This window comes from Ochotona curzoniae, unplaced genomic scaffold (genome assembly GCF_017591425.1).
Source record: "Ochotona curzoniae isolate NIBS_2020 unplaced genomic scaffold, NIBS_Ocur_1.0 contig_2927, whole genome shotgun sequence".
Taxonomy (NCBI): Eukaryota; Metazoa; Chordata; class Mammalia; order Lagomorpha; family Ochotonidae; genus Ochotona; species Ochotona curzoniae.
Window position 1 is genome coordinate 630391 of NW_024465654.1, and position 18707 is coordinate 649097.

Consider the following 18707-nt stretch of genomic DNA (forward strand, 5'->3'; position numbering starts at 1 on the left):
CTAGATGTCACCGGGTCTTCTTTCCCTCTTCCTGGTGGAAGTCTTGTCAAGTTGCGCATTGGAGAGATGGTAGAGGGGCAGGGTCCTACGGTCCTTTAGCAGGATTTGGTAATCCCTTACGAGGTCCTGGCTCAGGGGTGCGCTGGGCAGCAAGGCCAGCTTCAGCACCTTCTCCTGGTAATGAGGCAGAGAGTTGGGGCAGGGCCAGCCCCAGGTGAGAGGATTAGGCAGTGGGTTGGGCATGAGCTGCAGGCCCTGTGGTTCAAATCTTCCACCAGAAGAGATGTGCTTGTACCTGTTTGGGGGAGTGGGAGGGGCATGGAGAGAACAAGGAGATCAAAGCAGAGAATTGGGACTCAGGCATGGTGGGGGAGGGGGAGATGGGGCAGGCCTGTGTCCCCCCTCTCGCTCCTGGAGCCTGTGCTTTGACACTGGGATGGTGAGATGGATGTTAACTAGCTGACCTTCCAGCCTATTGATAAATCATTACTTATTGTGCGTGTTTTAACTATGCCTCGAGCCCAACCTTCTCCACTTCCATAGCACAGCAGGGAGAACCACCAAGCTGAGGGTTGGTGGCCAACTTTCTTTATTTAAGGTTTTGACGATATTTAATTTTTTAAAATAATCTTTACATAGTTGATTAGGGCACAGAGGGTCAAGGGTTACAGGAAAGTGGGTTCCTTTTCCACAGTGGCCAACTTTCTCTGCTCGGTGCGCCTGTAGCACTGCTCGGAACAGTAGAAAACGGAGTGGATAAGCCAGAGCACAGTCAGGAGGGCAGGCCTCTACAGTTCACCCCACCCAGCACCCAGCTCGGCCCATTTGCTGCTGTTGGTTTCTCTGAAGGTTTTTGGGCGTGACTGTGCAATATTTCACCCTGGGGATCTTCTAAAGGTTCCACGCCCAGGCTGCTCCCAGGTCCTTCAAATTGGCATTTTCCAGGTAAGCCTCCGTCCTCAGCCCGTGATTCTAATGGGCTGCTGGGGTTCTATGTGCACGCTCTGTTTACCCAAAGTCACAGCATCCTCGCACTTCTGGCTCATCTGGATGCTGTGGGATTGCAGTGCTCCAGATTGGCTCATTGACTGATGCAGAGTCATCTTGCATCGGTCAGGACTTGTTATGGTATGGAAGTTAGTGTGGGTGTCCCCCAAGGACTTGGTCCCCAAAATTGCCTGAGCTTGGAGTGAGACCCTCCAAAACTATGAGCTGAGAAAAACCTCCTTCCTTCCTAAGCAGCCTATGTCCGGTATTTATTTACAGCCTCCAAACAGTGGCCCTCATGGCCGGTTCCTCTTATCACCTGTGCACCTCCTTCGAGGTCCAATTCAAACACTACACGGGCTTCTCTGTGAACAATCAAACCTGGTCTATATATAGTCCCGTGGTCCTAGCTCCAGGGGCTATATAAACAGATGAAACAAGGGTCCTGGTGTCACAGAGAGATCCCCTGCTGAGCCCCTCCTGTATGCAAAGCATGGAGCCATTCCTCCCTCCTAATCCCTTAAAGGATACCGGGCTTCACCCAAGGGAAGCTACAAGACTTCCGGAAAGTTAAGGCAAGTCTGTGATGGGGATTCGGGGGAGACTATGTGAACTCAAATGGGCTATTCTGGACCCCTCTGCCCCATCTGTGATGTGGGGTTTTAATAATAGCTTCTGTCCAGGCACTCCTGGGGTATTAGGTCACGCAGCTGAAGTAATTAGAGTAACATCTGGCTCTGTTGTTGGACCACGAATCTTGCTGAGACCTGCTGTAAGCCTCGCCCCCAGGTGCACACCCAGGCTAACACACATGAGCTATCAGCCACCTCTATGGCCAGGTCAGCCCACCCCAGCCTCACTCCCTCCTACCAAAGTTCTCTACCGCCTCCCTTCTCCAATTCCCCAGTGTGTGGGGCAATGCCCTTGGGATCAAAGTTGGAGACCTTCTATCTTTATCCACCCCCACTCCTCATGCCCAAGTGCCTAGACCGGCCACAGTTTGGAAACATCTGTGAGTTCCCATGACCACGGCAGGGAGCCAAGGAGCAGCCGAGTTCTCACACTCTTGTCCCAGCTCCGACCCCTCCTAGCCCTGCAACAGAGAAGGACCCCTTAGAACACACACAAGGCTTCCTGCCCTCCTGGCTCTGGCTGCCTTCCTCATGGAGCCTTCCTGGGGTGTTCGTCCTCTCATGAGCTTCTATAATGACACTTCCTTTCCATTCTGTCCATTTCCTTGCTCCGTAATTCATGCAGTCCTCCCCGAGGGAGATACCTTTGTTGGTGATGGAATTGAGAAATGAAGCAAATGGCCGAAGTGATGCCTTCTGGCCTCTCCCTAAGCCTCAGACGCCAGCCCTTCGGTAATGGACTTCCTGGTAACAGCACCAGGGCCTGGTGGTGACAGTCCCTTTATATTGGATCCCCAGGGCCCAGCAGGTGTGCCAAGTGCACAGTGGCACTCCCTCAACCCTGCCCAATTGTCAGGAAATCATTGCGTGCCTCCCTGGACTGTCCTCCTGCCTGCCCCGGACCTCCGAGGCATGTTCAGGAAGGAGTTTGGTTTTCAGATGACCAGAGTGGGAGAAGGTGAGAGTACCCAGTTAGACAGCTGAAGCAGAAGGAATGAGAGAGGGTGGGGGGAGGGGTCACCTGAACCCAGCTGAGTCGGTGAGCTCCTTGGGGAAGGGGATTCATCTTACTTTTTGAAGCTTGCAGGGGGCAAGATGTTGCCATGGACATCGAGTGGGGGCGCCCTTGCCTCACTCCGCAGCCTGAGTTTCTCGGCTTCCTGTAACTCCTTCATTGTCATGAAGATCACCTTGTGCTTCCGGTTTGCATCCAGGAAGATGGGGGTGTAGCCGATAAAGCTCAGGAAACTGTTGGGTCCCAGCCAGGAGGGAGGGGGGATGGGAAGCCCCGCTGAGGGATGGCGGTAGGCATCAGAGTGGGTCAGCCAGCGCCACACGTTGCTTGTGTAGGGCTGGTTGGGCTGTGAGGGGAAGGTGGCAGGCAAACGCCCCACATCCAGCCAGGTGTGGAAGCCCCAGGTGTGCTGGCTCCTGTCCTTCCAGGGGTGGAGGAGCCGGTGACGCACCTGGGACTTGATCCCCGTGCAGGGGGGCGGCTTGTGGACCAGCTTGTGGTAGGCTTGCCGCTTGAAGCCGGGCAACTCCCAGGATTCTTTGGGGAGGAAGAACTCACGCTCGGTCCATGTCCGGGAAGTCGGGAGGGACTCCTGGGCATGGATCATCTATAGGGAGATACAGAAAGGGGGCCTGGGGATAGCTGTGCAGGCCTGGGCTCTGGGTGGGGGAAGGCACACCCTACTCTGCATCCCAGTATGTTCTTCCCATGGGCCTGTCAGACCCCTGGGCCAGGCAGGGAACCACACTCTGCTCCCACACTCTTCTCTGTGTCATTCTCGTAGACTTCTCTGCCCATGGATCACATTTTTACTTCGAGTTCCCATCCTACTCAACTTTCACTCTCTTTGTAAAAAAATTTTCATTTTACTTGAAAGGTAGAGAGATAGTTCTTCCACCTACTGGTTTACCTTCCACATGCTCACAACAGCCAGGGCTGTTAGGTCAGTCTTTAATAGCAAGGGACTCAGACTCAACCCGTTTCTCCCACATGGGTGGTAGGGACCCAAGCGCTTTAACCATCTCTTGCTACCTCTTAGGGTGCACATCAGCAGGAAGGTAGGTCAGAAGTGGAGCTGGGATTTGAACTAGGCACTCCCAAAAGAGCTGTGGATAGTCCTAAGTGGCAGCTTAAATGCTATACGAATGCCCACACTTAACTTTCATTCTATCTTCACCGCTTTCTCCATTGTGGCACCCTATGTTCCTGCCTGGGTGCACCTAAGAGGGCACCTTGGGCCTGAGCCAATCATGAAGGAAAGTGTTCCAGGCTCGGACAAGGGAGGAGTCCATCTCCCCTCTTGGTCCAGACCCCACATCCTGACTCTTCATCTTCCTCAGTTTGCTGTCACTGGTCACTCCCCTCACTCCTCATTAAGGCCCAAGCCAGTGTAGACAGCTTCTAGAATGTTTGTCCTTCCCTTTCGTGCATTCTGCATCCTGTGAAACTGTAGTGGAAACATGTGGACACGGTGCTGGAGCTAGGTGCTACCACACATCTCATGTAATCCTGGGGCAAGTACTGTTCTTGTTTCCATCCCAGATGCAGAGAGCAAGAATTGAAGAGGGTAACGTGTGCCAGCAGCCAGCTGAGGGATGGAGCCGGACGGAGCTGTGTGTCCACACTCATTCTAAGCACGTCCAGACCGTGGGAAATGGCCTCACATGGCACAGTGCCTATCCCACGTGATCAGAGTCTCTTTTAGCAAACTTCACCATCCTACCTACCCCCTCAGACTTCTCTGGTTCCCAAGCCAAGGTTTCTTGGGCATGACCTACTCAGTCATTAAATACCCCCGATCAGAAAAATCACAAATCTGAGAACGCTCCAAAATTTGGAATTTTCTGAGCACCAACAAGACACCACCAGAGAGAAAGTCCTCGGTTGATGCCCAATGACAGGTTTTAGTCAAAACACAGGTGCACAAAAAATTTATATAAAACAAGTGCCTAAGGTGCCTCATTGAAACACAAATGAGTTTTAGATTTGGTCCTATCCCCTTATGAAAATGCAAATATTTCAAAAATCCCCAAACAGCTGAAATCTGAAACGCTTCCAGTAAGGCACTTAGGAAAGGGGTACTCACCCTGTACCAAGCACACATCTTTCTATTCTGAGCTTCAGGTTTATAGTAACAATAGGACTAAGAGGGGAGACTATAGAGCAGTGGTCCACCACAGGACAGCTTCTAGCCCAGAGGGGTACAGAATGACAGGCTGTAGGGGCACCTATTTGGCCTGGAGTTTAAGGCACAGCTGGGACACCCACCTCTCATGTCAGAGTCCCTGGGTTCAAGTCCCAGCTGCACTTTTGCTTCCAGCTTCCTGCTAAGGCACAGCGGGGGAAGCAGTAGATGATGGCTCAGCTGCTTGGGTGCCTGCCATCCACATCCAGATTGGGTGTTTAGGCCCCTTGCCTCAGACTAGCCTGGTCCTGGCTGTTGTAGGCCTTTGGAAGAATGACCCAGCATGTGGAAGATGTCCCTCTGCCTCTTAAATATTTCTCAACAGGGCAGGCTGCAGATGGTCCCGCTGCCTACCCGCAGGAAAGGTTCTCTGACTCGAGATGGGTAGCTTGGCCCTCTGAGCGATCTCTGTGGGTTGCTGGCCATTTTTCTTCTGGGCCTCCCAGCTAGGAGGGTAGCTTTGTGGGAAGGCCTTTCTGGTGTCATTGTTTGCTGCTGGTGTTGCTACGGTGATGCCTGCTGTGTGGTGATGCAGGGTGGAGGCCCTCACCTGCCTGCCCAAGGCTCAGCAGTGCTTGGGACCATTGGCTGTCAGGGTGACACAGGCAGGAGATGAGACCTGCGCACATTCTGACTGTAGAAGATGCTGGAAAGAGCTGCTTCTGCAGACAGAGCTGCTTTGGGGACCAGGCATGTCTTTCCCTCTCAGGTTCTGGGGGGCTGCTTCTTGTGTTTTCTCCAGGGAGGCCCTCAGTCAGTCTGAACCAGCAGGTCCAGAACCGGGTCTGAGGCCACTTGTGCAGAACCGGTGCCCAGAAAATGGGCACTCACTGTGGCACCCACGTGGGGAAGGATTCCTGCTGAGCTCAGCTGTTGCCTGTAACCATGGTCTCCACCACTCAGCCACCCCTTTGTCTCAGTCCTCTGCACCCACAGACCACACAGACCACCATTTGCAGCCTGGTGTTTTATTGAGTAGGTGGTTACAGTAGTGTTCTTGAGCTGGCTTGCTTCCACACAGTCAGCTGTGGCCTAGCGTGGCTCTTTGCAAAGCTGGGGTGCAAGTTAAGGAAGCCAGGCACACCAGGGGTCTCCTCAAGCCTCTTCCGGGGTTCTGGTCAATGTTTATCTCCCTGGCATGATTAGGGACTTTATCTGAGAAACATTTGGGGGCTCTCCTAAGAGGGTACCCACCCTCTCTGCCTCAGATGCTTCCATTCTTCCATTCCAAATTCAACACCAAAGATGATTTCAACTAGGATTGCTTCCTGTGGGGAAGCTGACTTGGCAACATGGAGAGGTGGAAGGGAGGTGCTGCCAGAGGGCCCCTAGCAAGGCATGGCTGCTTGTCTGGGTGCTGAAGGTGAGGAAACCCCGAGTCAGGGACCCTGGGCCTGGACATAACCGTGCACTGCACATATTCCCTTCTTTAGGAATTTAAAGCATGGAATGGAAGCCAGCTGAAATCCCTTGCCTTCCAACAACCTCCTTCTGGTGGTCTCTAGATAATGGCCTAAGAAAATGAGCTCACGTTTGTAATTAGAGGATGACTTGGAGAATGGATACTACATACAAGGCCAGACAGCCAGCAAGTCGCAGAGGGGCTGCTGGATTTAGAATGGGAATGGCCTGCAGAGTCCCTGATCTCCTCTCTACCCTTCTGCGCCTGGCAGAGAGCAGTCAGATGCTCTCGGGGGAACGACACAAGGACCAGTTCCTATGGCTCGACTGCTTGCTAAGGTCCCAGCAGCGGCTAAGGTGTGACTACTGCCGTGCTCCTCATTTGCTGGCTTGCTCAGAGGCCTTGTGGCAGGATGTGTGGGAGAGGACACCGAGCTCTGGGTCTCCTGCCCATGCTGGTGCCTAGCATGGCAGGCAGCTTGAGGGGCAAGGGCACAGCCAGCTCTCTATCGCAGCTCAGGAAGAAACTGGGACCAGTTGATGTTGTCAGGGCCCAGTGGGTCCTCCTCCAGGCCTGGGAAGCTGATGTCCAGCAGGATCTTGCTGAGGCTGTCATTCATTGTGTCCAGGACCAGGCCTTCTGTAAGAGACCGATTGGCCGAAAGGTTGGTGACCTGTTGCTCAGGGGAGCCAGGCTTAGGGACTTCCAGTTCGGAGTGGGTAGAGTGGCCGAAGGGGTCAGTGGTGAGGTCAAAGGGCTCTGAGTTGAGGAGCTCTCGGGGTGAGTCAAAGAGGGGAACGCTTTTCAGCGGTGTGGAGTTAAGTTCCATCAGCCCCAGGGAGTCCGGCAGGGGACAGAAGGCGCCCTGCGGGGTTCGGACGGGGCTGAAATCCAGTTCCCCCACTCTAGCTGGGGGGGTGAGCTTCCAGGACTCAGGGGTTCTGGGGAGGACAGATTTGCTTGGCGTGGAGGAGATGGGCAGCGCCTCCTTGACAGGGGTCTTGAAAGGTCCTGCCTCTTCCTGAAAGGAGCCGAGCTGGGCGGAGGGCTCCGAGGACTCGGCCAAGAAAGGGAGCTCGGTGGCAGCGACTCGCCGCCAGGGGCTGGGGCCCTCGGAGAGCAGCTCAGACTCAGCAACGCCAGTGGTGGCAGCAGCGGTGGAGGGAGGCAGCAGGTGCTGTTTCCGGCGGGACCGGCTCATCTGCCTGCGCTCCCTGCGTTTGATGACCAGCATTTCAGAGACACTCCGTGCTGGGGACTGCAGCTCACTGTATTCCTTCTTGGGCCTCGGTGTGGGGGAGTAAGGGGAGTAAGACGAGTCCTCCCAAGAGTGAGTCGATTCCTCTTTGACAGATGGCGACGAGGAGGGCCATTCTTCCAAGGGTGGGCTCTCCACTTTGATGGGTCTCGCCAAGTGAAATGTGTCCTCCCCTGGCTGGATCTCCTCCTCCTTGATGGACTGGACTGGGAGCAAAGGAGACGACCCTTCCCCGAGCAGGACTTGCTCCTCTTTCACAGGGCCTGACACGGCCAGAGGGGCCACTTCCTCCTCAGTGAGCAGCACCTGCAAGGAAAACAGACAAAAGGGAGCTCTTGCGGACCAAGCCCCCATCCCTGGGCAGGACACAAAAGCATGACCGTAATGGGTGAGGCATTAGTGCCTGGCCTCTTGTTATAAAGTCTTACAAACTATTAAACATGGGGAGAACCTACAGGGGTCAAAGAAGAAAAGAATTTACTATGATACTGGTATAACTGGTATCTATTGAGAGAAAAAGAATATTGGGTGCTTCTCTTATATACAAGAAGTAAGCATAACAGGAAAACCTTTTAAAGCCATACAAATCCTGAAAGAGAATCTAGGAGGCTACATGTACAATCTGAGGTGGGGAAGGGGCCTTCACAACCAAGCCTGGAAACCCAGAAGCTGTAAAAGAGAAGAGAGACACATTGAAAACTTCACAGTGGCAGGTGATACTGCAAACCAAAGTTAAGCAACAAACTTTTGAAGCAGAAAAAAAAATTGTCTCCATAAAAGACAGGTTAATATCTTTACAGCACGAAATGCTTCCGATTTATTAACAAAACCCTACTGAAGAACACACAGTATCCACAGACATGTAACTCCAAGGATCACTCCCAGGGACCAGGCCACTCAGGAGACAGCCCTTGAACTTACTGAGAAACCATCCAAAAAGATAGGAATGAGACAAGAAGATGTCACGTATACATATCACCTGGGCAAACACGAGAGTCTCATCCACACCCAATTATTGGCAAAGAGGTAAACCCTGCATATACTGCTGGCGGGATGGGGAATCACCACAGCTTTCGTGGAAGGCAATCTAGCAGTCCTTGGCAAAATTTCGAATACCTTTTCAATCCGCAAATACAGTCATGGGACTCCATCCCACAGACATAACAGCACCATAATAAAGAAACTCAGAGCTTGGCATGATGTTTTAGTGGCTAAATCCTCGCCTTGCAAGCGTTGGGATCCTATAAGGGTGCCAGTTTGTGTTCCAGTTTGTGGTCCCCTTCTAGTTCCCTGCAATATCCTGGGAGGGCAGTGGAGGATTGTCCAAAGCCTTGGGATCCTGCACGTATGTTGGGGACCTGGAGGAGGCTTCTAGATGTTAACCAGCTTGGTTCTGGCCTTTGTTGCCATTTGGAGAGTAAGCTGGCGGATCTTTCTTCCTCTCTGTAAATCTGCCTTTCCAATTAAAAAAAAATCTTAAAAATTGAAATCTAAGCACTGCTTTTAAAAAAAAAAAAATGAAAGGAACTCACAAACATCTTCACTGCGCTGTGGTTCACAGGGCAAAGAACTAGAAACAAACTGCGCCCCAGAAGTAGTGTGGCTAAAAGCTGTGAGACTCTGGCCATCCTGTAAAGCTAGCTTGTGAGGCCAGCATCTCATGTGGTTGCCACTTCATGCTGCTCTGCTTCCGATTCAACTCCCTGCTAACAGTCTAGGAAAAGCAGTGGATGATGGCCCAAGTGTATGGGCACCTACTGTGCATGTAGAAGACCAGGAGGAAGTTCCTGGCTTCTGTCTGGTTCACATCGGACAGTGGGGTCATCTGAGGAATGAACCAGTGGATGGAAGATCTTTCTCTCCTTCTCGCTCTGTAACTCTGACTTTCAGTGGCCTAGTGCCTAAAGTCCTTGCCTTGAAACCACCAGGATCCCATATGGGCACCAGTTCTAATCCCAGCAGCTCTACTTCCCATCCAGCTCCCTGCTTGTGGCCTGGGAAAGCAGTCGAGAACAGCCCAAAGGCTTGGGACTCTGCACCCTGTGTGGGAGACCAACAGAAAGAAGTTCCTGGCTGCTGGCTTCAGATCGGCGCAGCACTGGCCGTTGCAGTCACTTGGGGAGAGAATCATTGGACAGAAGATCTTCCTGTCTCTCCTCCTCTCTGTATATCTGTCTTTGCAATAAAAATAATTTAAAAAAATGTAAATTTTCCAGGAATTTTTGAACCCTTATTATACATAAACACACATGAAATCTTATTTATATGTAAGCTTCCAAGCACCTGCAACAGCTGGATCAGGCTGAAACCAAGAATCCAGAACTCTATTCAGGGCTGACCGAGATGCAAGTATTTGAGCCATCATCCACCGCTTCCCAGGGCACATCTTACCAGGAAGCTGGACTGGGAGTAGATAGCTGGGACTAAAACCAGGCACTCCGTATGGGTCGAAGTCATCCCAAGAGGCAGTTTAACCTGTGCCACATGCCTGCCCCTAAAAATGCTATCTAAATCAGAAAAATTAAAGCAAACTCAAATCCTTTGAAATGTCAGTCTAAGGTATTTCCACCGCACGGAAGGGAGTGTGGCATTTCCTCTCACACAACTGCCCTATGGTGTTAAGACAGGACAGGACTCGACGGCATGGTCCTATCTTCCCAAGATAGACCCATGGTGTGCAACGGGGGTGGTTTCCTTCCCAGTGGACACTGAGCAATGTCCAGGAGTGTGACTGGCTTGTAGTGGGCAAGACAACAGACCCACAACACCCCTACGATCCTATGAGGAATTCAGCCCCGAGTGTCAGGAAGCTTGAGGCTGAGAAATGCTAAGACTGGACTCACTCTGCCACTCCCCAGTACAACCCAGCACCTGCTGCCTCCAGGACACAGCCTGTTAAGATGCTTTCCCTATACCTGTCTATTTTCCTCGATTTACTTTTTCCTAAAATCTGCCTCCTCGCAAATTCTTCTTCAATCATCACAATCATCTCCGTCTGAATTTCTATAAACTCATCAAGTATTCATGGGCCTTCTGACAGCACTCACGTTGTAAATCCAAACCGCTTTCTAGCTCTCACGTGCCACTGCATTTTCCTGTGTTTTTATGCTTGGATGTCCAGCTAGATTTATAAGTTTGTAAGGATCACTTAGCACAGAGTTCAGCAGGCTGTAGGTCCAGCACTTTGAATTGATCCGAGCCTCTCCCCAGACACAGAAGACGCTCACCTTGGGGGCAATGCGCACCCGCTTGCTGTGGCGGGCAAGCTCCGAGCTCATGAGCGAAGCTGCCAGGGGCAGTGGCACCTTCACGGAGGGCTGCAGCACCAGCGACTGGTTCACTGGGAACTGGATGGGCACCAGGTAGGAGCTGACACGTGGGAGCAGGGGTTTCATCTTCCGCCCTAGGAGGAAAGTGGGGGTTAAGAGCAAGGGGACAGGGAATCCACTCTTTCTCTGTCCCAGCAGCTTCACTCTCCTTCCCTGGGGCTCAGATCCCTTGCAGCTGGGAGCAGAACCCTGGAGTCTGACTCACTACAGATATGCCCCCAGAACAAGGCCCAGGCCTGGGGCCCACTCTCCCATACTAACGTGTGCCCAGTGGGAGTTCAGATTTCATGGTCACGTTCCGGCGGAGCTCAGGATTGGGCCGTTTCTGCTGCTGCTTGTGGCGGGCAGAGAAAGAAAGGAAACCAGGGTTAATAGGGGAAGGCGGTGGGGTACAGGGGGAGCAGACCCTGCCAGCTTGAGCTGGTACACTTGAGCTAATCAACTGCCCAGGAAGAATAAGCCAAGTTGAGGGCATGGATGCAGGTGGGCACAATCTCCAAAGCCCGGGTGAACAGACAGGTGGACAGTGTTTGACGGCAGCCCAGTGCTGCCACCTCCCTGAGATGTCCTCATCACCCTAGGGAATGCCCGGCATATACTTGTGGGGGTGGCAGAGAAAAGACAGGTGAGGGGGGAGAGTGCGAAGAGAACTGCTGGCTGCCTGGGAGCTCTGTGCCATGCACTTGTTCACTGCTGTGGCGTGTGCTCCCGCTGTGCCCTGCTCTGCACAGTACACCTGTGTGATGCCCGTGGAAGGTGCCAGCGGCCTGGTGTCTCACTCCCAGGAGCCCAGGGGGCTCTGAGGCCAAGCTACTTTCCCCTCCTGCCTGCCACACATCTCTCTGTTCACAAAAGCCATGCTGAGCAGGGTGCAAGGAAAACAAGACAAAGCCCCGACTAAGCCGGAGGGAAAGAATCTTACTGATTCCAAGTGCTCGGGCGATTGTGGAGACCCTGGGTCCAGTGGCTGCTGGCGGCCAGGCATTGTGGGAGAGAAATGACATGAAGTTACCACCAACCCGGTGGGGAAGAACAACCTGCTCCTGGTCGACGCCAAGAGATATCTGGACAAGTGGCCCTCTAAGAGAGCAACTGCAGCTACAGCAGCCTAAAGCATGCCCTGAAATCCCATGGTCAGAAGCTCCTCAGGGGCCCAGTGTGATAGCGTAGCAGTTAAAGTCCTTGCCTTGAATGTGCCAGGATCCCATATGGGTGTCGATTCTAATCCCGGCGGCTCCACTTCCCATCCAGCTCCCTGCTTGTGGCCTGGGAAGGCAGTCAAGGATGGCCCAAAGCCTTGGGACCCTGCACCTACGTGGGAGACCTAGAAGCAGCTCCTAGCTCTTGGCTTCAGATTGGCTCAGCTTTGGCCATTGTGGCCGCTTGGGGAGTGAACAATCGGACAGAAGATCTTCCTCTCTGTCTCATCTCTCCTCCTCTCTATATATCTGCCTTCCCAATAAAAATAAAGAAATCTTAAAAAAAAAAAAAAAAAAAAAAAAAGGCAGCAGCAGCTCCTCTGGTGTCTCAGCTACTGGCACCTAGCCTAAAGTTCTCCAAGTTTCTCAGGCCTTCTCTGCACCCTTCACCTGAGATGCTTGTTAAAAACGTTATTCCAGGCCTGCTGAACTGTGAGTGAGGGGCCTGGGGAGCTGAAATATAACAAGTGTCCTGGGCAATTTTTATTTGCAGGAAAGCAGGGAAACGCAGTCTCAGGCAAGTCTATTTTGGGTCACAACAGTCCTCTCTGTGCCCTGGTCTAGCTGTGCCACTGAGTACTGTCAACGGTACCTAATTTATGCCAGTCACTGCCTGGCTGTCCTCAATTCTCCTGTCATCACATGGAAGCATCTCAGAGACCTTGTGTCCTTTCGAGACGGCCACGACAACCTTGGACTCTGGCCCTGTTTAGACGACAGCAGGACATTCACCTTGAACACCTGGTCCAACGTCAAGTAGCGATTGGCACTGGGGTGAATGGTCCAAAAGGAGACCCTGCCATTGGCAGACGTCTCCCGAACGAACATGTCGTGGAGGGAGAGGTTGTGGCGGATGGAGTTCTGGAAAGAGAAAGAAGGTTATTAGCTTCTTTGGCTTTAGATCAACAGCAGGAGACAAGAGGGGACTCAGGCCTCCCACCCACTGTGCCTCTTTCCAGATCCCCTGGAACCCTGCCCACTGGCGACTCTGCCTGGGACTGCCATCAACCTCGCCCACAGAGCTGTGTGTTCCACGGGGACAAAGACTGGTGCCATTGCATTGGGTTGGTGATGATGAAATCCTGGAGAGCCATGAAATGATTTAGGGTGAGGCAGGACAGGGCCACAGAGTAAGAAACTAAGAAATTAAGAGAAGATGAGAGTGAGATATTAGGAGTTCTCCCGTGGGGCTGGGTGCTTGGCCTAGTGATTAAGCCATGACGTCAGCTGCTGGAAAGCCTGGGTATGAGGCCTGGCATTGGCTGCCAGTTCCCACGATGGACTAAGTTCCTGCCTAAGGCCTCAGCTTGAAGATGCTGTTGGCAGTTGAGCAGTGAACTGATCAGTGAGAGCTTGGTATACGCTTTTGTATGTCGGATGATGTTGATCTGTTTTATAAAGAGTTATGCTGTGAGGAAAACAAAATACTGAGTCCCTATCAGAAGACTTGATGTGTAGTTCTTACAGGGACCCAGGGCTGGAGTCATACTGACTTGTAGAAACGATACATGACATTGCAGGCCCTGAGTCTCAGGTCATGAAGCTTACAGACGGAGTTCTTTATGCTTGTTTTTTTCCCCTTATGATCTTTCCTTAAAACTTTTCAGCCACTCTAGTTGCTGGTACCTATGATTTTTGTTCAGTGTAACACACAGGTGGGCTTGGTGCTACACTAAAGACTGGACATAAACCTCTGGGAGTCACAGACCAAGTGGTTACTACAAAAAATAAATAAATAAATAAATAAAATTTGTCTAGATTTGGCAGGATGGAGTCACAGTTCAGGTGTCCTGGTTTATAGGTCTAGCACCCTCTGCACGGAACTGCTGCCCCACAGCACCAGGGATAAAGTGTTGGGCTGGAGGAACCTCCACTTTGCCTGCTACGATTACCTTCCAGCCTGGCTTGGCAATGTGCTTAAAATAGGGGAAGTGGTCCTCAATCCAAGTGTAGATGTCTTTCAAGGTCATGCGCTTCCTCTCGGTGCTGTTGATGGCGAACTGGATCATGGCCATGTAAGAGTAGGGTGGCCTTTCAGACATAGAGTCCTGCCAGGATGTTGATGCTCCAGAGGGTTCCTCAACCTGAGGGTTTAGGAGAAGCCAAAGAGAAACAGAAAAACGACATGGAAGAGTCACAGGTCCACTACTAGGGTTGGTGTTGTGACACAGTGGGTAAAGTTCCCACTCTGACAACACCATCCCATATCGAAGTACTGGTTTGAGTTCGAGCTGCCTCACTTCAGCTCCAGCTCCCTGCTAATGTGCTGGGGCCCCTGTGTCCATGTGGGAGCTGGGCACAAGCTCCTGCTCCTGGCTGCAGTGTGACTCAGGCCTGGCCATCGTGGCTGTTTGGGGAGGCAACCAGTTGATGGAAGATCTCAGTCTCACCCTCTCTCTATCTGTAACTCTATCTTTCAAATAAATAAAATAGATCTTTAATAAATGAATATTTTTCTTATTGGAAAAATTATCTTTTTGTTGTTGTTGCTGACAGAGAAGCTTTATTTGTGAAGTGACCAGGTGAATGTGGAAAAATGAGAGGAAGGAGAAAGCACCTCCCAAGACAGAGCGGGAGGTGGGGTGCCTCTTGAAAGGAGAGAGGGAGGGACACCAACAAATGAATCTTAAAAGAGAGAACCACTAGCACACTCCATGAAAAACCTTCCCTAGAGAAATGTTCCTTACTACTGTTAATAAGTTTATTTATTTTTATTTGAAAGGCATATTTACAAAGAGAAGGAGAGACAGAGCAAGATCTTCCACGTACTGCTTCAACCCCTACATGATTACAATAGCCACAGCTGGTTGATCTGAAGCCAGGAACCAGGAACTTCTGGGTCTCTCACATGGGTGCAGGGGCCCAAAGACTTGGTCTGGTCTATCTTTTTGCTGGTTTCCCAGGCACATTAGCACGGAGCTAGATTGGAAGTGGGGCAGCTAGGACTTGAACCCGTGTCCATATGTGATGCTGGCCAGCACACGACACTGGCTCTGGAACTGTTTACTAGAAGCAAACTCATTCAAGACTATTATTTAATTGAGTTAAATTTTAGGATTGGGGAGGATCTTAGGATAACCTGGTCCAGACCCTGGCTAATAGAGAACCAGACTGCCTTCACTCATTTTGCTAAAGATATTGACCAGTAAAAAGTCAGTTCCTTTTATTTCTTTTTTAAAAAGATCTATTCATTTGAAAGCCTGAGTTACAGAGAGAGAGATCTTCCATTTGCTGGTTCACTCCCCATATGGTTAAAACAGCCAGGGCTGAATCAGACTTAAGCCAGGAGCCTGGAGCTTCTTCCAGGTCTACCAAGAGGGTATCAGGAGAGCAAGCACATGGGCCATGTCTCCCTGCTATCCCAGGGCATTAGCAGGGAGCTGGATCAGGGAGTGGAATGGTTAGGACAAGAGGGTTGTATGTACGCTGTGAAACTCAAACACTGATTTTGTACTACAACCACACTCTTCAGATGTGTGGGTCAAAGACCTAGGTCTTATTCTTGATGTATTGTGAGTAAATTAAAGTATATACGCAATATATCCTATATGTATGATATTGGCAAATGTGAAAAATCAAACAAATCTAGACTACACAATTAAGTCAGATGAACTTTGGTTCCTGGTGAAGTATTTAAAATTCACATCTAATTCCCTTTATTTGCTATTAATAGTATATTTTTGAACTAAAAAAAATCACAGTGCCTTTTTTTTTTAAATCAGAGAGAGTGAGTCTGAATCCTGGCTCTGCTAAGCTTTGGGTTAATGTGTACCCTGGCGGGTAGCAGGTCAAGGCTGAAGTACTTGGGTCTCTGCCATGTGGGAGAACGGGACGAAATTCTCGGCTCTTGATTTGGCCTGGTGGTCTATTGAGGGCAAATGGGGAGTGAACTAGCAGATGGTAAGTTCTCTTCCCCCAACATACAAATAAAAAACGATCTTTCTACAGCTGCTCCCGTCAGCTCATCCAGCTGGGATGCCTCTTTAGAGTCAAGTAGGTTGCCAAAGTAACGCCTCTTAGCCAGCTCCAGGACACCTGTGAACTACCTGCTATGGTGGAACACTTAACCCAGTGCTGCAGGGAATCCAGCGAATCCAGCAAATATGCTCTCAAGGAAATCTCCCAGATAATGGAGAAAATAGCTCTAGGGGAGTGTTAACAGCAGGACACGGGAACTTTCCTTCAGCAAGTCTCCATCCCATCCATTTTCCCGAGAAATTCCCTGTCTTGGCGCTGACTTCCCTGGTGAGTGGCGGCAAGGCTCACCTTGACCTGGTTCTGTTCCAGGTGGCAGTTCTCCTTCTCCTCCACCTCCTGCTTGACGCTGCAGGAGCCAAGGCCGTCGGAGCTCATCTTTCCAAGCCACTGGATATTGGTTAAGCTGTTGTTGAGAGTGCAGCCTGCCGCCTCTCCACCAGCTAGAGGGAAACAATCCAAGATCCAGGCTTAGCTCTCCTTTAGCTGCTCGGCAGGCCCACCCAAGCAGGAGATTAGGGATTACCACTCCAAAACCCGACAACCCTTAGGGACAGGGAGCACCAGGGAATCTGAGCTGGCTCCCGGATACTCAGCCCCAAGCTGACCTCTTTTCAGGGGTGGAGCCACAGTGCATCTTAGTGGTGGGTCTGGGCCATCTGACAAAAGAGTACTCTGAGCAGCTTCAACAAAAAGTTATTTTTTCCTCTCCTGCTTCTGTTTTTTTTTTTTATTAGGAGGCAAAAAGGTTCCTACTTTCTTACAGGGGTCAATTGAAAGGACTAACAAAAATAACCAATCCTTTTCCAATATAAAGAAAGTACCAGAAACATCACAACTGGAACTCTCTCAATGGGGTGAAAGCTTTGAGGTGAAGACCAGACTTCCCCCCTCCCCCCTGCCGAGTTCAGGGGAGACACCTGTCAGTTGTGGGCACCTGATTTGTTCTCAGGCTCCTCACTCCCGACCTTGCCCTGTGGACCACCTACCACAGCTGTCGGGTCGCTGCCCGCGCAGGGCTCCCAGCGGCCGAGGCAGAGCCACATCCCTGGCTGCAGGCTTTGGCCCCAGGGTCTCGGGAATCACTTGGGTCCTCTTGGAATCCTGACTGGATTGGGCTTGAGGCTGTGAGCCTGGAGGGTGAGCCGGGGTGCTCCCACAGCTGATGAGGATGAATTTGTTGGGTCCGCTGCTCCCACTCTCTTTGCCTTTGGCGGTCAGTGCCGCGATGATGCTCTGGATGTCAGCATTGTTGGGGATGGCCACCACCTGGGTGTTGGCCATGGTGGGGTGGTTGATAATCTTGATCCCAGCTGGGAATTTGCTGGAGCTGGACTCTGCCACATCCTGGGAGGCTTGGGCTGGGCCAGCCGCTTCTTGGGTAGGGGGTCCCTTCGGTTCCTCCTCTGAGGTTTCTCTGGGGGCATTCTGAACAGACAGTGGCGGCCGCCGTCTTTTGAGAATCAGTGGCCGACAGGGGCTGGTTTTCATGATGAATCCAGGCTTTCACTCTCCATCGAGAATCACCAAGTGTGGGCCCTGAAAGGACGAGTAAATAGCAGGATGTCAGGTGGGCTGAGGAGGGCTGAGAGCTCCTCTGGCCAGGGCCAGGGGCAGGACAAAGGCCCAGGGGAATGTTGCCCAGGACCTTTGCACAGACCTCAGACAAGATTAGCACCACTCCAACAGGGAAGGTGGGTCTGGGCTGGTGACAGCCAAAAGTCTCCTCCTTAGAAACAGCAGTTATGTCGGACAGTTAAAAACCATGGAGCTCTCTATGACTGCAGGATACGCGGAGATCACTTGCAGTGACCGCAGGGGGATGAACGCAGGATGCCGAAATAGAAGCAGGTTAAGGCCTATGCTGGGGTCTGTGTGATGGGTGTGGAAGACAGGAAAGTGTGAAGAGTATCGTTCTATTGCAGGCAAGGCTGCAAGGAACTTCCCACTGTGTGGCAAGGCCCGGCGGATGTCTCTACAACACCTGAATGCAGCTCTGCCTCCCTTTGCATGGATACCGGACAACCCCACTGAGAATTCTGTAATCTATTTAGGCATTGTCTGCCTCTGCGGAGTTACTGTTAAATATCAATGGGAGGAGCTTAGAAGCTGATGTTGCTGTTGCGTTTTTTAGCCAAAAAGCTGTTATTGCTGTTCCGGCTGCATCCTGTGGCAATATGCTAATCAAGGGTGCTAACTCCCCTTTTGATCCTATGCTAATCAAGGGTGTTCTGTCTTCAGGTGTAGTGGGAATCTATTCTTTCCCTCTTTCTTTGATCTTTTAGGGCCCTTCCTTCCTTGACTGTCTCAAGACCAAGCTGTAGAGTAATTGTGGTAGGAATGTGTTAGTGATTGATATGCACCATCTATTGAGAACTTTTTCCTAGCCAGGCGCCAGGTGCCAGGCACCAGGTGGTTAACATCCTAGCCTTAGGTGAAACAAATGGCAGAGTTATCTTTAGAAACACCCACTTGACCATGACGTAAAAAGTCTGAGCCAGAGTTTGACTGATTTTGTATAAATAAAGCGGACAGCTTTTGTGCGTGGTCCATTATGATGATGAAATCCTAGTGGTCCGTTTCTTTCTTTGCGCCTCATCCACGCACCCTTCGCGAGTTCCGAACTCAGCTGGAGCTGGACTTCGGCAGGCCTATGGAGTGTAGACCCCATAATCCATTCCAGGACACAGCACGTGTATTTGTACGTCATTATATTTCATAAGCC

The 18707-nt window shown here is 51.3% G+C and overlaps 2 protein-coding genes across 5 annotated transcripts; both read right to left on the reverse strand.

Annotated features, from left to right (window-relative positions):
* On the reverse strand, positions 1-5245 carry TEX52 (testis expressed 52). Its single transcript, XM_040978995.1, has 3 exons — positions 5174-5245; positions 2691-3241; positions 1-295 (listed from the first exon to the last, which is right to left on the reverse strand). Exons 1-3 carry the CDS (start codon positions 5243-5245, stop codon positions 1-3), a joined length of 918 nt encoding a protein of 305 aa, XP_040834929.1.
* A 538-nt stretch (positions 5246-5783) lies between these two features.
* FOXM1 (forkhead box M1) lies at positions 5784-17521 on the reverse strand. Of its 4 annotated transcripts, XM_040978741.1 has the most exons (8): positions 16972-17521; positions 16274-16425; positions 13900-14091; positions 12740-12868; positions 11731-11775; positions 11070-11139; positions 10707-10882; positions 5784-7785 (listed from the first exon to the last, which is right to left on the reverse strand). In XM_040978741.1, the coding sequence occupies exons 1-8, from the start codon at positions 17471-17473 to the stop codon at positions 6727-6729; spliced, it is 2325 nt and encodes a 774-aa protein (XP_040834675.1). In that variant the 5' UTR covers positions 17474-17521; the 3' UTR covers positions 5784-6726. The 4 variants fall into 4 exon arrangements, with proteins under 4 accessions (XP_040834675.1, XP_040834676.1, XP_040834677.1 ...); XM_040978742.1 differs by lacking the exon at positions 11731-11775; XM_040978743.1 differs by lacking the exon at positions 11731-11775 and having other exon boundaries at positions 16975-17473.
* Positions 17522-18707: the final 1186 nt, after the last annotated feature.

What these genes read in the sequence shown, in the direction of transcription:
- TEX52 (XM_040978995.1), bottom strand. Translation starts at nt 5,245, where the DNA reads ATGGCCAGCAACCCACAGAGATCGCTCAGAGGGCCAAGCTACCCATCT. An exon ending in TCAGAGAACCTTTCCTGCGG is followed by an intron (nt 3,242 to 5,173) that starts GTAGGCAGCGGG and finishes ATCTCCCTATAG; the next exon opens with ATGATCCATGCCCAGGAGTC. An exon ending in CCCCCTGCAAGCTTCAAAAA is followed by an intron (nt 296 to 2,690) that starts GTAAGATGAATC and finishes TCCCCCAAACAG; the next exon opens with GTACAAGCACATCTCTTCTG.
- FOXM1 (XM_040978741.1), bottom strand. Translation starts at nt 17,473, where the DNA reads ATGAAAACCAGCCCCTGTCGGCCACTGATTCTCAAAAGACGGCGGCCG. An exon ending in TGGAACAGAACCAGGTCAAG is followed by an intron (nt 14,092 to 16,273) that starts GTGAGCCTTGCC and finishes CTAAACCCTCAG; the next exon opens with GTTGAGGAACCCTCTGGAGC. An exon ending in GGGTGCGCATTGCCCCCAAG is followed by an intron (nt 7,786 to 10,706) that starts GTGAGCGTCTTC and finishes TTTTCCTTGCAG; the next exon opens with GTGCTGCTCACTGAGGAGGA.